Source organism: Chelmon rostratus, chromosome 9, assembly GCF_017976325.1.
Source record: "Chelmon rostratus isolate fCheRos1 chromosome 9, fCheRos1.pri, whole genome shotgun sequence".
Lineage (NCBI taxonomy): Eukaryota > Metazoa > Chordata > Actinopteri > Chaetodontiformes > Chaetodontidae > Chelmon > Chelmon rostratus.
The window spans coordinates 11,973,005-11,985,395 of NC_055666.1; the positions used below are offsets into that span (position 1 = coordinate 11,973,005).

General features: G+C 46.5%; 1 protein-coding gene across 1 annotated transcript; it reads right to left on the reverse strand.

Annotated features, from left to right (window-relative positions):
- Positions 1-1,173: 1,173 nt before the first annotated feature.
- On the reverse strand, positions 1,174-11,119 carry nexmifb (neurite extension and migration factor b). Its single transcript, XM_041944704.1, has 2 exons — positions 11,038-11,119; positions 1,174-5,396 (listed from the first exon to the last, which is right to left on the reverse strand). The coding sequence occupies exons 1-2, from the start codon at positions 11,117-11,119 to the stop codon at positions 1,174-1,176; spliced, it is 4,305 nt and encodes a 1,434-aa protein (XP_041800638.1).
- Between the last annotated feature and the right edge of the window lie 1,272 nt (positions 11,120-12,391).

The window sequence follows — 12,391 nt, forward strand, 5'->3', positions numbered from 1 at the left end:
CCAGGCGATGTTGAGGTAAATTGAATTTGGCAAACAAAGTGGGGGAAACGAGGAGAATTCAGAGTCTTTCTGATTTGGTTTTGTGAGTGGCGGTGTACCACTGCCAGCTGTTGGTGCCTTTCATCAGAGAAGAGAGAAAAGTCCCAAATAAAGAATTCCTGTAGTGGCAAGTCTCTGTAAGGAGTCTCCAACCCGAGCAGCCAATACTCCAATGGATAGAAAAGAGGAACAGCCAATATTCACACATATATAAGAGGTCATTTACACAGCATTGTTACTTTTGGCACATTGATTTTAAGATTATAATCATCTTTTTTTGCAAATATTGCATGTCCCTGTACAACAACATTGACAAAAATACTCTGAGGGTGGAGCTTTTATGAATTTGCAAGGCGTAAAAATGTAAATTTAGATAACCAGTTCCTCTAAACTCCAGGAGAAAAAGAAATGCTTGATAAAAGTAAATGGGGAGTCATTCCAACTTTGAGGCAAAAAAAAAACAAAAGACAACGTCTGATATGTCATCAATACAAAATGGTCCCATCTTGTGTTTTCAAGATGTCTTGGGCTTAAATAGGGCTCATTAATCGTAGGTTTCCCTCTTGAAATGAGCCAGGCAGTGTATGAAGGACAGCAACAACAGGACATCCATATTCTGCATACAAAAACAGATGAGGAGGAGGGGTGCGTAGATGTCACTCAATGCATTTGTGTATATAGCTACATCTTTAGGAAAACGGGGAATAAATACATAATTCAGGGGAGCTAGTTCTGCTGAGAAAATACAAAAACAAGGTTCCTCATAAAGGCGACAGAACTGTTTTCAAGGCTTATTCTTTTTTTTTCAGACAAAAGTAAAACAAAAACGACTATAAGAAGAACAAACAAAGCAGAAACAACAAAAGCAAGAAAAATGCAGCCATGGTCGTTTCAAATCTCAATCAAGCTTGACACAATCACTCAATAGGTAGTTTGCAAAGTACAAGAAGTTTTTCATGCAGATATTAATTTCCTCTTCGGGAGTGGGGTTAAAAGGAAGTGGGAGTAGTCAGGGGGAACGTAGTACTCATGCAGCTCTGGCATAGCGTCAGTGTAGGTATGCTTGGGAGGGAGGGCTGAGCAGGTAGTGGGGGAAAGTGAGAAGGGGGTGCAACAGCAGCTGATAACAAAATATTACCTCAGTTTCTCAAAAGAGGTCATCAGTGCTATGTCCTTGTTTGGGTCTCTCTCAGCTCGCTTCCCCTTCAGTGTCTCAATCCGAGGAAACTTTGCACTGGTCTTGTGGCGGTACAGCTTTTTGTGTGCAGGCCCAGGATTAATAAAGTTGGGTTTGTCAAACATGTTACAGCCCAGAGCTAGTTGAGGGAATAAGGGATGAGAGGGGTTGAATTTGGCCTGGTTTTTTCCTCCTTTGCCCCCTGCCTTTCTGCCTCTTCCAGCCCCTGTTAGCGCTGCTCCCTTTTTCTTCAGGTCAGCCTCTGTGCCTGCCAAGATTTTGAGGGTCTTTAGGTTGAGGCTATTGGCCTCAGAGGGCATGCAGGCCTCAGACATGGGATTCCACAGTGGCTCAATGGAGGCCATCATGAACCTCTGGACCTCAGCCATGCCAGATACAATGTTGGACAGAATATTGGAGGGCTCCTCAAATTCTCTCTGGTCGTCCCCAACCAGGCTGTTGCTCTCTGACCAGCCGGTGCCAGCCCAGTCCCCAGTGCTACTACTGTCAGTCAGGCCTGTGCCACAACCACCTTCCTGGTTCTTTGCTGCCTTACCCTCCAACATGGCCTTAATCTTTTTGGTGGAACGTGAGTTCTGCTTGGGCGTCTTGACCTTTTCTGACTTAGGAGCTCTAGGAGCCCGGACTTTCTTTGGGCTCTGCCCTGCAGCTGTCTGTTTGCAACTGCCTTTCCTCTTTGACTTAATGCTTTTCGCACCAGCCAGCATCTCATCAGTCTGTTCATTAAACTCTGTACCTCCCAGCTCCTTTTTATCTAAACCTAACACATCCTGACTGTTAAAGTTGTGCAGCGGAAACTGGCTGTCTTCCACTGTGTAAGCATTTGCTGTGTGCTCCTGTTGCTGCATAACATCACAGTTCCACTTTACCTCCCTATTGCAGTCCATAGTCATATCATTCACATCCTGGTATTCTCCAACATTGCCTGCCATCTTCACCTCACGTCCCACCACCTGGGGGGACAGGTTGGGGGTCTCAGGAGGGGAAAGCTCTGACAGTGATGAGTGTCTAAACTTGTCAGGGGTGAAGTTGGAGATGTCCAGCAGGTCTGAGGACTCCCTGAGTGGGGTAAGGGCGTCCACACTCTGCTGAATCACCACTTTAGGACTGCAATGAGCTAAGAAGCTGTCTCGACCCTCCTCCTCGCCCTCTCGCTCACAAGACTTGAGGCTGAGGGAGCTGTAATTGCTGGAGGAGGCTGACAGAGAGCCCACTGAGTCATAGCTGATGAGCCTGCCATTGTCTGTGCACAGGGACCCTCTCTGGTATTGCACCTGGCCCTCCACACAGGCAGACTGACACACTTGCAGATCTGCCCCAGGCTGCAGCCCAGCCTCAGTCAGGTAGCTCTTCTCATAAAGTAGCCTGTCAGCCTCAGGGCTCAGCTGGCTGTAGTTAGACACTGGCAGGCTGTCATTCAGGGGCACAGCAGCTGGGAAGTTGTTGGGTAAGATGGGAGTCTCAGGGGTTTCGGGCCCAAAGCTCTGGCTGTGACTTGCACAGAGCTGCGGGTGCCACATCTGGGGGAAGCTGGGGCAGTTCTGGGGAGACTGCTGGAGCTCTGACTCGGAGGGAGGAGAGAGGACGCAGCTCTGAGCGAGCTGCAGAGAAGAAAACTGTTTCTCCTCCAGGGATAGCCCCAGAGGATACTGCTGCCTGGAGGGCTGCTGGGGGAAATAAGAGATAGCTGCTCCACCGGAGGAGTCTGTAGCATCTAACAGGGTCTGCAGGTAGCCCCCCGGGATGACAGGGACACCCGACTCCACCTCCTCTGAGGAGGAAGCCTTGTCAGGAGAGCAGGTGGACGAAACAAAGGGGAATTTCTCCTCAGATGTGTGAGGGGTGGTGGTATTGTCAGAGAAATTTGGTTTGACTGTAGCTGAGCTAATGCCTGCCTCTCCTAACCCAGCAGTAGGGTCCTCAATCTGTGCCGCAGCGACACAGGCATCCGTTTCATTTGTCACGCTCCTGCCCTCCTCTCCTTCTGCCTCTTTCATTTTCTTGCTCCTCAGCCTGGCTTCGCTTTTGAATTTTCTTATCCTGACTGTTTTATTTCCTCCCAATCTCCTCCCCTCCCTCTCCTCCCTCTCCTGGGAGCGGCTCTTGGCTGTGACTGCGTGCGTGATGGAGTTTGTGTCTAATGTCACTGGGAGGCCTGGGGCTGCTATTATTCCCCCAACCGTGGGGGTGGCCTCTTCTTTAGTGACACCTCCCTGGCCCCGATCAGAGAGAGGGGAGCCCTGTGCTGTTGCTGATTGCTCCACAGTGTGAATCCTCTGAACCTTAAGCCTGTTTGCAATCTTGTATTTCCTTTTGGGATGACTAGAATTAAAAGGGCGATGATGGCGTCCGTTTAGATGAAAACCGCGTTGTTGTTTATCTCTGGCAGCCAGCTTAAGCTGTTCCTGTCTCTCTCTTTGCCTCTCCTGCCAGAAATCCTTCAGAGGAGCCAGTGTCTCATATTTGCTTACTGTGTCTGTGTTTAAGCTCACAGTAGCATCCACAGGGTCCAACTTGCCCAGTTTCACTGACATGAGTCTCTCTCCTTTAAACCTGTTGATGATGATGTACTTGATGACCACCGGTGGCTCTTTACGACAGGATTTCCGACGTTTTTTGGGGCACCAGTCTACATCCTCCTCCTCTTTTTGACCAGAGGGCGCTTTCTCTTTTTTCTCTGCATTCTTCTCACTCTCAAGCGAGTCAACGTCATATAAGTAATCATCACTGTATCGAACCTTTCTCTTGGAGCGCAAACCATAGTTAAGAGGGTTAGAAGGGCTGAGCAATCTCTTTGAGTGGCCCTTCTTAAACTTGCCCTCCTGCAGGGTGTCTGAGGAGGAGCCAGTGCAGGAGCTGTCATCACTGAATTCGCCTGATTCCTCTGTCGAGTTGAAGTCAATTAGGTAGTTGACTTTGGGAGTGGACATGGGCGAGCCTTGGGAACCATCAAGGGGGCTCCTGCCACTGCAGTCCCCAGCCTTTCCCTCCTGTACTGTCTCCAGGATGAGCTCATCAGTTTTGGGCTGAAGCTCCTCAGCACTCCTCCTCAAGACTCCCGCTCCTTCCTCTTTCTTGGCACAGCTGGCCAGGACACTAGGGAAGAAGTTGAACTGTGTCTCCTCCTGCAGCACGTTTGTTTTTTCCCTCATGTTGTCCTGGAAAGACTCGTAGCGAATCTTCAGCGAGCAAACATCGCTGCTTAAAGTTGAGTCATCATCCTCATCATCGAATAGATTGTCAACATCTTCCTCAGAGAAGAGGTTAACTGACAGTTCATTCTTAGAACAAAGGTCCAGCAGTTCCATCTTACTCTCACTGATGAAGGATTCAAAGTAGCCCCAGTCCTGGCCAGCATTAGCCAGCAGAACCTCCTCTCCACTCACTTTGTCAAGTAACAGTCCCTCATATAAGTTCTTAGCTGTTGCGTCATCCTCTGGGTCATCACAGTCCTCTGCTGTTTTGTTTCCATCCACTCTCTTGCCCTCACCTGGGGCCTTCGGCAGAGGAAAGCTAAGTAGCTGGTCAGAGAGGAGCTGCTCTCCGTAGTGACTCACTGCCTCCCCTGCATGGCTCAGGCACTGGATGCTGATGTTGTTAATGTCAGAGAAGTCCTCTCTGCTCACATCCCCTATCCTTACACTTAGCCCAGTCTCTGTGTCAGGGTTGGCGTTAGGGGCATGGGGCGGGTTCTGGATGGAATTAGGGTCAGTAGCATCACGGGTCTCAATGAAGCAGCCAAGGCAGGTGCGCGTGGGCTGAAGAAGACACTCCTCTGTCAGCGCAGACACAGTGCCGGGCTCCATTATTGTAGCTGACAAAGGGAGGGCAACAGGCAGCAGAAGGGAAGTCTTCTGGGTGTCTCCTGTTGGGGCCCAGGAGCTTACAGCTGGGGCGGGAAGTGATGTGGGAGTGGGAGTGTGGTGAAGGTGGGGGACTACAGTTGGAGCCTCATCGGAGGGAGGGCAGGGGGCCACTGTCAGGCCCAGGGATGAGTCAGTGCCAAGCGGCAGGGGCAGGGTTGGCGATGTAGGCGTGGTCCTCTGGTGAGTTGGGCAGGCCTGCTGTGAAGTCTCTGCAGCAGGAGGAGGTGAGGATGGAGGGAGCGTAGCATCAACGAGCCCGCACAGACTCAGATCCTCGCTCTGCTCACATACCCCTGCAGGGGGGAAAAAAAGAAAAGATTTCAGCTCTTTCAAGTCTTTGAACTGTAAGTCTTAAGTTAAAATACATTGTTTTTGTTCTGTAGTTACACTGACATTTCTTCTGGGCTGCTGAAATGCAATTAGCGTCAATTAACCCCCTAGAGCTCAAAATGTCATTTTGTGATGCCAGCCTTAAACATTAATAATTCAGTTTTGGTACTAGATTGAATAAGAGGTATTAGCAATGTCAAGTTGGGTAAGGACAAACTCCTTACCCATTAATGTTTGATGTTCTAATGCAAAAGTCTAGACAAGGCAAGAAGCAACACAGCCATAAAAAATCCTGCCAAATTCTCAGAACACATAAAACACGATGAAGGTGACTCACAGATGGAGTCACCTGCTTCATGTTACGGTAATGTGGTGGCATAAATGAAAGTGACAAAGAGCTGCCAGAAATTAATTTGTGCAACAAAATGAGCAATTTCATGCGGTGCTTTAAGGAAGCAAAGTTTTGGAAAACAAAAACTTGCTCTGAGTGTCCTGAAAGTGGGTGTTATTCATTCTATGAGATAGTAGTTAATAAATGGTTTGAATCTTGTGCTAAATAAAGCTTTCATTCATAGACGAAAAGTCATTCCCAAATGTTACTACCTCGCTTACTGAAAATAATGTCAGTACAACCAATCAACTACTTTATGATAATAACACAACAATGATAGTATGGTATAATCTGGTTATTCAGACAGGTGACAAATGAAAGGAAAAAACTGAGGAAACATAACGAATGCAGATGCTTCTGCACAGGTGCACTACATCGTACAATTAAGCAATTAACATCCAATCATGCTCTGTGGCATGTATAAAAATGCTGAGCAGGCCCAGTTGATTCTGTTTTTGTATCAAGATGGCAAGAGGAAAAGATATGAGTGACTTTGAAAGAGGGTTCATTGGCACGGATGGCAGGAGCTTCAGTCACAGAGACTGCTCGACTGGCTGGTGTTTCAATAGGAACAGTGACTAAAGTGACATCTGTATTTAGATCTATGGGAAAGACATCAGTAAATAGTTGGAAAATGTGGTCGACACCGCACATCAGACTGTCAGCAAGAACAGTTACACAGAGAGGGATATTATAGTAGGGTGGCAGTGCATAAACCCTTCATTACAAAGAGAAATGCACATCAGAGACTTCAGTGGTTCAAAAACCATTAGCACTGGTCTACAGAGATGTGGAAAAAAGTGATATGGTCAGATGAGTCATTCTTCACCATATTCTCCACAAGTGGGCGAGTGCAAGAGGACGGTACAGGCCCGAATGCTTGACCCCTACAGTGAGGGCATCCAGTGGCTCTGTTATGCTGTGGGGGGCATTTTGCTGGCACGGTTTGGGTCCACTCGTGCCCTCAGAGGGATGGGTCACTGCAAATCAATACAAAGTTGAACACCTATGGAAGATTTTGGACCGATGTGTTAGACAGTGCTTTCCACCACCATCATCGATGCAAGAAATCAATGGCAAGGCGCATTAAAGCTTCTCTGGTGGCCCAACACCTTAGTAAGACACTTTGTGTGGGTTTTTCCTTTAATTTGTCACCCATCTATGGCTTCCTCTGCCAGCCCAAGAGCAATATATGAGATCAAATTAATGCAGTCATCTTGCATTACCTCCCTCTCCCTTTAGCATTTCATCTGTATAGATGCAACATAGCTCTAAGGCAACAAGATACCACAAAATTACACAGATTGGCAGCAACAATAGCAGTAATGACGAAATTGGAAGTAGGTTTTGGTGATTTTCTTCGGGTCGACTGTGACAATGTCTTAATCAGTTGAAGACATCCATCTGATGAGTAACAATCAAAACCCACAGAAGCGGGCTTGTAGCAGCAGGCAGATAGCTTTGTTTGCTCTGCATAATTAGATGACAGCAGCAGAGGCAGGTACGTACACATGGGACACGACAGGCCCATATGTTGGAGACTGTATAACCAATATCATCTACACCTGCCTCCCTCTACAATCCCAAGCTGCTGCCTCACACATGTTCTTTAAAATCATGCCAGAAAAGCAAATTAAAATTGAAAAACATACCACAGCAATTAACGTGTTCACAGAGGTTAACTAGCGACGTCCACCATTTTAGAAGGGATGCGCTTAATCATTATTGAGGTGCTGATAAATGCTTGAGGGGAAGGCTGCTTAACAAACAGCATCCAACATGGCCGTATTGATGGTGAGTAAATCTTTGAATATGGATATGATTTGAGAGTGATTTAACGAGGTAATGGAATTCCTGAGAGCAGATCTCTCTGGGCCTGCGGCCTGCAGACACACCGGAGCAACCGCAACGCCTACTAAAAGCATGCAACTGTGCTACTGTCATCCTTAATGAAGAAATCCTCAGGAGAAATAATGCATCCTCTTTCTTCCTCTAGGAGTGAGCGAGCTGTTATAGCAGCAACTTGTCAGAGGCTGCAGAAGCATCACAGCGAGGCGTTTGCCATCAGTTCCCTTCAATCTGTGAGCCAAATGACCTCAGAGCAAAAGCATGTTACTGACACATGTTCTCTTTGGAGAGTCAGGACCTTTTCTGCATTTAACAAGTACTTTCTGTTCAGAATTAGATTTTTAGGCACATCCAGTGTCTGACAAGAGTAAAGAGAGGAGCACAGGAGGACTGCAATGATTTTTTGTGGGTTTTTTTTCCAGGCGTGGATGCAATTCATTCAGATTTATTTGGAATTATATGTAAACAGTGCCAGTGCCTCAAATCTACCAAGTAATTTTCCAGCACTCATAGATAAGGCAAATATAAAGAAATGATTGCTTATCTCTTTCATTAGCCCTACAAAGAAGCAAAGCCACAGAAAGAGGGAAATTCCAAAAAAAAGGGAGAAATTAACTTCCTTTATCCCCCCCGTGTTCGCATGAATCCTAAGCTGCCACCTAATATTGCCAAAAGATTGTTCAAAATTACTGTGAAACATTAAACTCATAGTGGAAACTGTGCTTCCTCAGGGTTTATAATGGATTAACAATCTATCCTATCCAATGTGTGTGTGCATGTGATTTTCTGGTGCGTTTGTGAGCGTGCGCGTACCAGAGAGAGAGAGGGTGTGTATGCGTGGATGCACGTGTGTTCATGCATGTGTGTGTGTGTGAGAGAGAGAGGGAGAGTGATATAGTGTGAGTATTGGCTTGGGGGTATAGTGTTATCGAGAGGCCATCTGTCTCCAGCTGGACCATTAGCTCTTCAGCTGTTCAGAATGTGCCACAGATCAGTCAGTCAGACAGGTACACACACACACACACACACACAAGCACACACACACACAGGGTCTCACAGCGATGACAAATCAAGTTTGACATTAGAGGTCAAAGGGGGATCAGCAGCCTCATATTCACTGATACGGCACAACATAATGTTACTACTGCATCTGAGCTGGCAAATGTAAACAGGATAAACATCCAAAATGCTTACTGCTGCCAGAATACAATATCTAGCTTACAGAGAGAGCAGCTCGTATACGAATAAAAAACGCGCTTCACACACTCCGAGATCACCCTAACACAGCTGCAGTTCTGTAATTGTGTTATCAGGAGAAGTTCTCCTTGAATGAGGCTGAGGCTGGATGTGACACAGCTCATGCAAGCTGGCATGGACATTCACCGCTGAGCATATGGAAGGACCCCGGCTGCTGGCAGGAGGTGGTGATCTTCTGATCCCCAGCTCTGCCAAGCCCAGCCATGCTAGACAGCCCGACCACCGCCAAACTAGACCAGACCAGACCAGACCAGTTAGCACTCGGAGCTCCCGAAGTCTCGTCCATCTTTCTAGCCGTGACATTCAGGGCTCCATCCACCTGAGGTAAGCCCGAGCTGCTCCGTGCCAGGCGGCCCCGCGGGGCGACGAGCACACGCCGAGGGACATGGTCATGGACACGGGGAGAGAGACAAGTTGGCGTCTGTGGCCTCATCTATTAGTGTGTCAGATGCCACACATGCACTCACGGCCACACATGCACATACACACATACACCCGTACCTTTTCTCTCCCCACTTACAATCCAGCACCTTTATAGACAGGACAGAAACAGAACATATGAGAATATTCCTATGTGGCGATAGTCTGTTCATGATATTAACATGAATCAAACCCATACATCCATTCCACGTAGCCCAGGGAATAAAATAGCTCAAATATCACAATATAAAGTACAATGCAAATGAAAACAGCTGACATGGCCTTTTCCTCCTTTTAATGGCTTTTTGAAATCATTCCTCACTCCCACCCTCCCTTTCCATCCCCTTCTTCCTCCATTTTCTGCTCCCTATCTCCTTCCCTTCCTACTTCCCTGCTCCTTATCCTCGTTATATGGAGGCTTTTACATTCGCAAAATGCCGAGCTAGCCGTTCTGCAGCTCAGCCACCCGGGGCGTTCACTCATCCAGCTGGTAGGCCGGCCACAGAAGCTGCTTGCTACCTATCTTCACTATATGCCATTTTGTGAATGGTGGGGGGAAATCAATCCCGCCAGTACAGGATGTTCATAATAAGTGGTGAGTAACTGCAGCATGATTCATGGCCATCCTCCTTACAGAGCTTCCCTATTCCTGCTCAATGGAGCCTCTTTCACCCTCTCCTAAGCTGCTCTTTTTCTTCCTCTCATCCTCCGTCCTCTCTCACTGTCTCTCCATCTTTTCCTCTCCGCGCCTCCCAAGGAACAGGCTAGTGCTGTGGATAATCTGTGTGATTCTCACAGTGGGCACCGACCTGACCGGAGCTGAGACACTAAGATAAACCTCATCTCAGGATCACTGGTGCCTGGTAGAGGTAAACTTTAGGGGGCAGCAGGTAACTAACTGAATGAGTCTTGGAAAAGTGTAGCATCAGTGGGGCTTCTAGTCCAGGAAAAAGAAGGGACTACGCTCCAGACACACCTGGATTAACTTCATAATCTTCATTTCATATGAAGATCTCACATCAGGGACATTATGCATGCATGGTTTATGTTATTGAGAATTCATGCGTGACCTAAAATAAAAGCTAATAGATGAACAAATAAATCTGAATAAAAAGTATTTTACACATGCATGCGCACTCTCAAACACACACAGCCTCTTTTGCTTATGCTAATGAATGTGAATGAGAGAATTAATGGTTGCACCCTCTTTCACATTTGCACCTTTTTATGAGAAAAGGTAGATGTCATATTTCTCAGTTGTGGAAGCATCGAGAGAGAGGATTAACAATAGCTTAAAAAGCTTCATTTAATGTTTCTTTTCCACTTTTCATTTAAAAAGACAGGGTGTGTTTCACGTTCCCCATATCTTGTCAAAGGGCTTAAAACTGAGGGTGAAAAGCTAATTCGAAAAAGCCAGTTCCATGGTATGTCGTAATACTAATCGTCTTCTCAAAGTTTTTAAGATGTTGCGAGAGAAACTGTTGTCATTAAGCTTTCATTTATTCTAACAAATGCTTGATTATTCTGGAGAAAATTTTAATTTCTGCTCTTAGGTCAACAACCCAGTATCTCCAAATGTTCAAAGCAGAGTTCAAAGAATTAAAAGGCAAAATTAACATTTCCATGTGCATTTCTCATTCAGAAAGAAGTTCCGGTTAATGGATATTATGTTTGCGAGTAGTTTTCACCTGTGTTCTCCACTACATTTGCATTCTCTGGTTCTGAAGTCTTCACGACCAATGTGAGACTGCTGTCTGTTAACACATCCATCAATACGGCTCAACGCTTCACCTCCTACGCATCATTTTGACTGTCCCACCTGTTGAAAGAGAGAGCCAGAGAGAAACAGAGAGGACACAGAGAAGCAAAAAGAGACGTGAGTAGGGAAGGGATCGTTAAAGGGCGGCTGCCATGTGTCTAATGCAGAATAACATTAGCGGCAGTACATTGGATTTCATTACAATGAAAAACAGACAAACACAAAGATGCAGTGATTATAGAAAAAGCTACAAACGTGACAGAGACATCAAAGAGGGCCCTGGGGCACCAAACAATCACTCATTTTTTCTCTGCATCACAGATTTGTGTCTAAGATTAATTTAAACTTTACCAAGTACACCAAGAATCACAGCTAGGATCACTATGGCAACTGTACGCCATACGATCCTATTTTAAGCTTCATTTAACATTTATAGCAGAGTTGTTAACCTATGCGAACCTTTCATAGGCGGCTCTGAGCATATTTGTTTATTGTAATTAGCTGACTCCCTCCTTTCCGTGCGCCTCGGCAGAACGAAAAACCTTGCAGGCTCAAAGAGGACAGATTAAAGAGATGTGACTGAGGCGGTGACAGCAAACTGTGAACACTGACAATACTTTTTACTGTAGCGAGTGATGGTGAAAGTGGGGGTGGGGGATGATTGAGTGCATGTGTAGCAGGATGCAGTGTGCTGGGTACAGTGTAAAACAAAACAATATGTTAAGAGAGAAGAGAGGCTGAAGTTTGTCCGCCTCTTGAAATTGGGTGGGGTGGCGCAGAAAAGAGGAAGCATATTAACCTGGCGTGATTCCTGAAAGAACAATGAAGATACGAGAGACTCCGGGTCTGTAAGTGATGAACATTTGATGTTGTGGCCTCCTGCCTGTTTATATTGTTTTCTTTTTTCAGCTCCTGCAGTCCTTCTCTGGAGGAGTGGTGCTGCAGGATGACAAATGAGCCAGGGGAGGGGATCTAATAACATGATCTCCTCGTGGTGTGAAAACGGTGGCTGGGAGATTAAGACAGACGGCAGACAATAAGACAAAGGTAGTGCGCGGCCAACTACAAACAACTGCCATCTCTTTCATCCTATTGCTTCTAAATGTCATTAGCTGTTCACTGACCTGAGCCGGAGAGCTACCTGAAGGGAACCCCTGCTTCAGCTTACAGTTGCATACACACCGGCTCAGTGGGTAATTATCTCATGAGCCATCACATCTGCTCATGTGTGCAGCAGGTACAAGGACCCTGCAGGTAGACCCAGCCAGACCCCGTTCATCTCT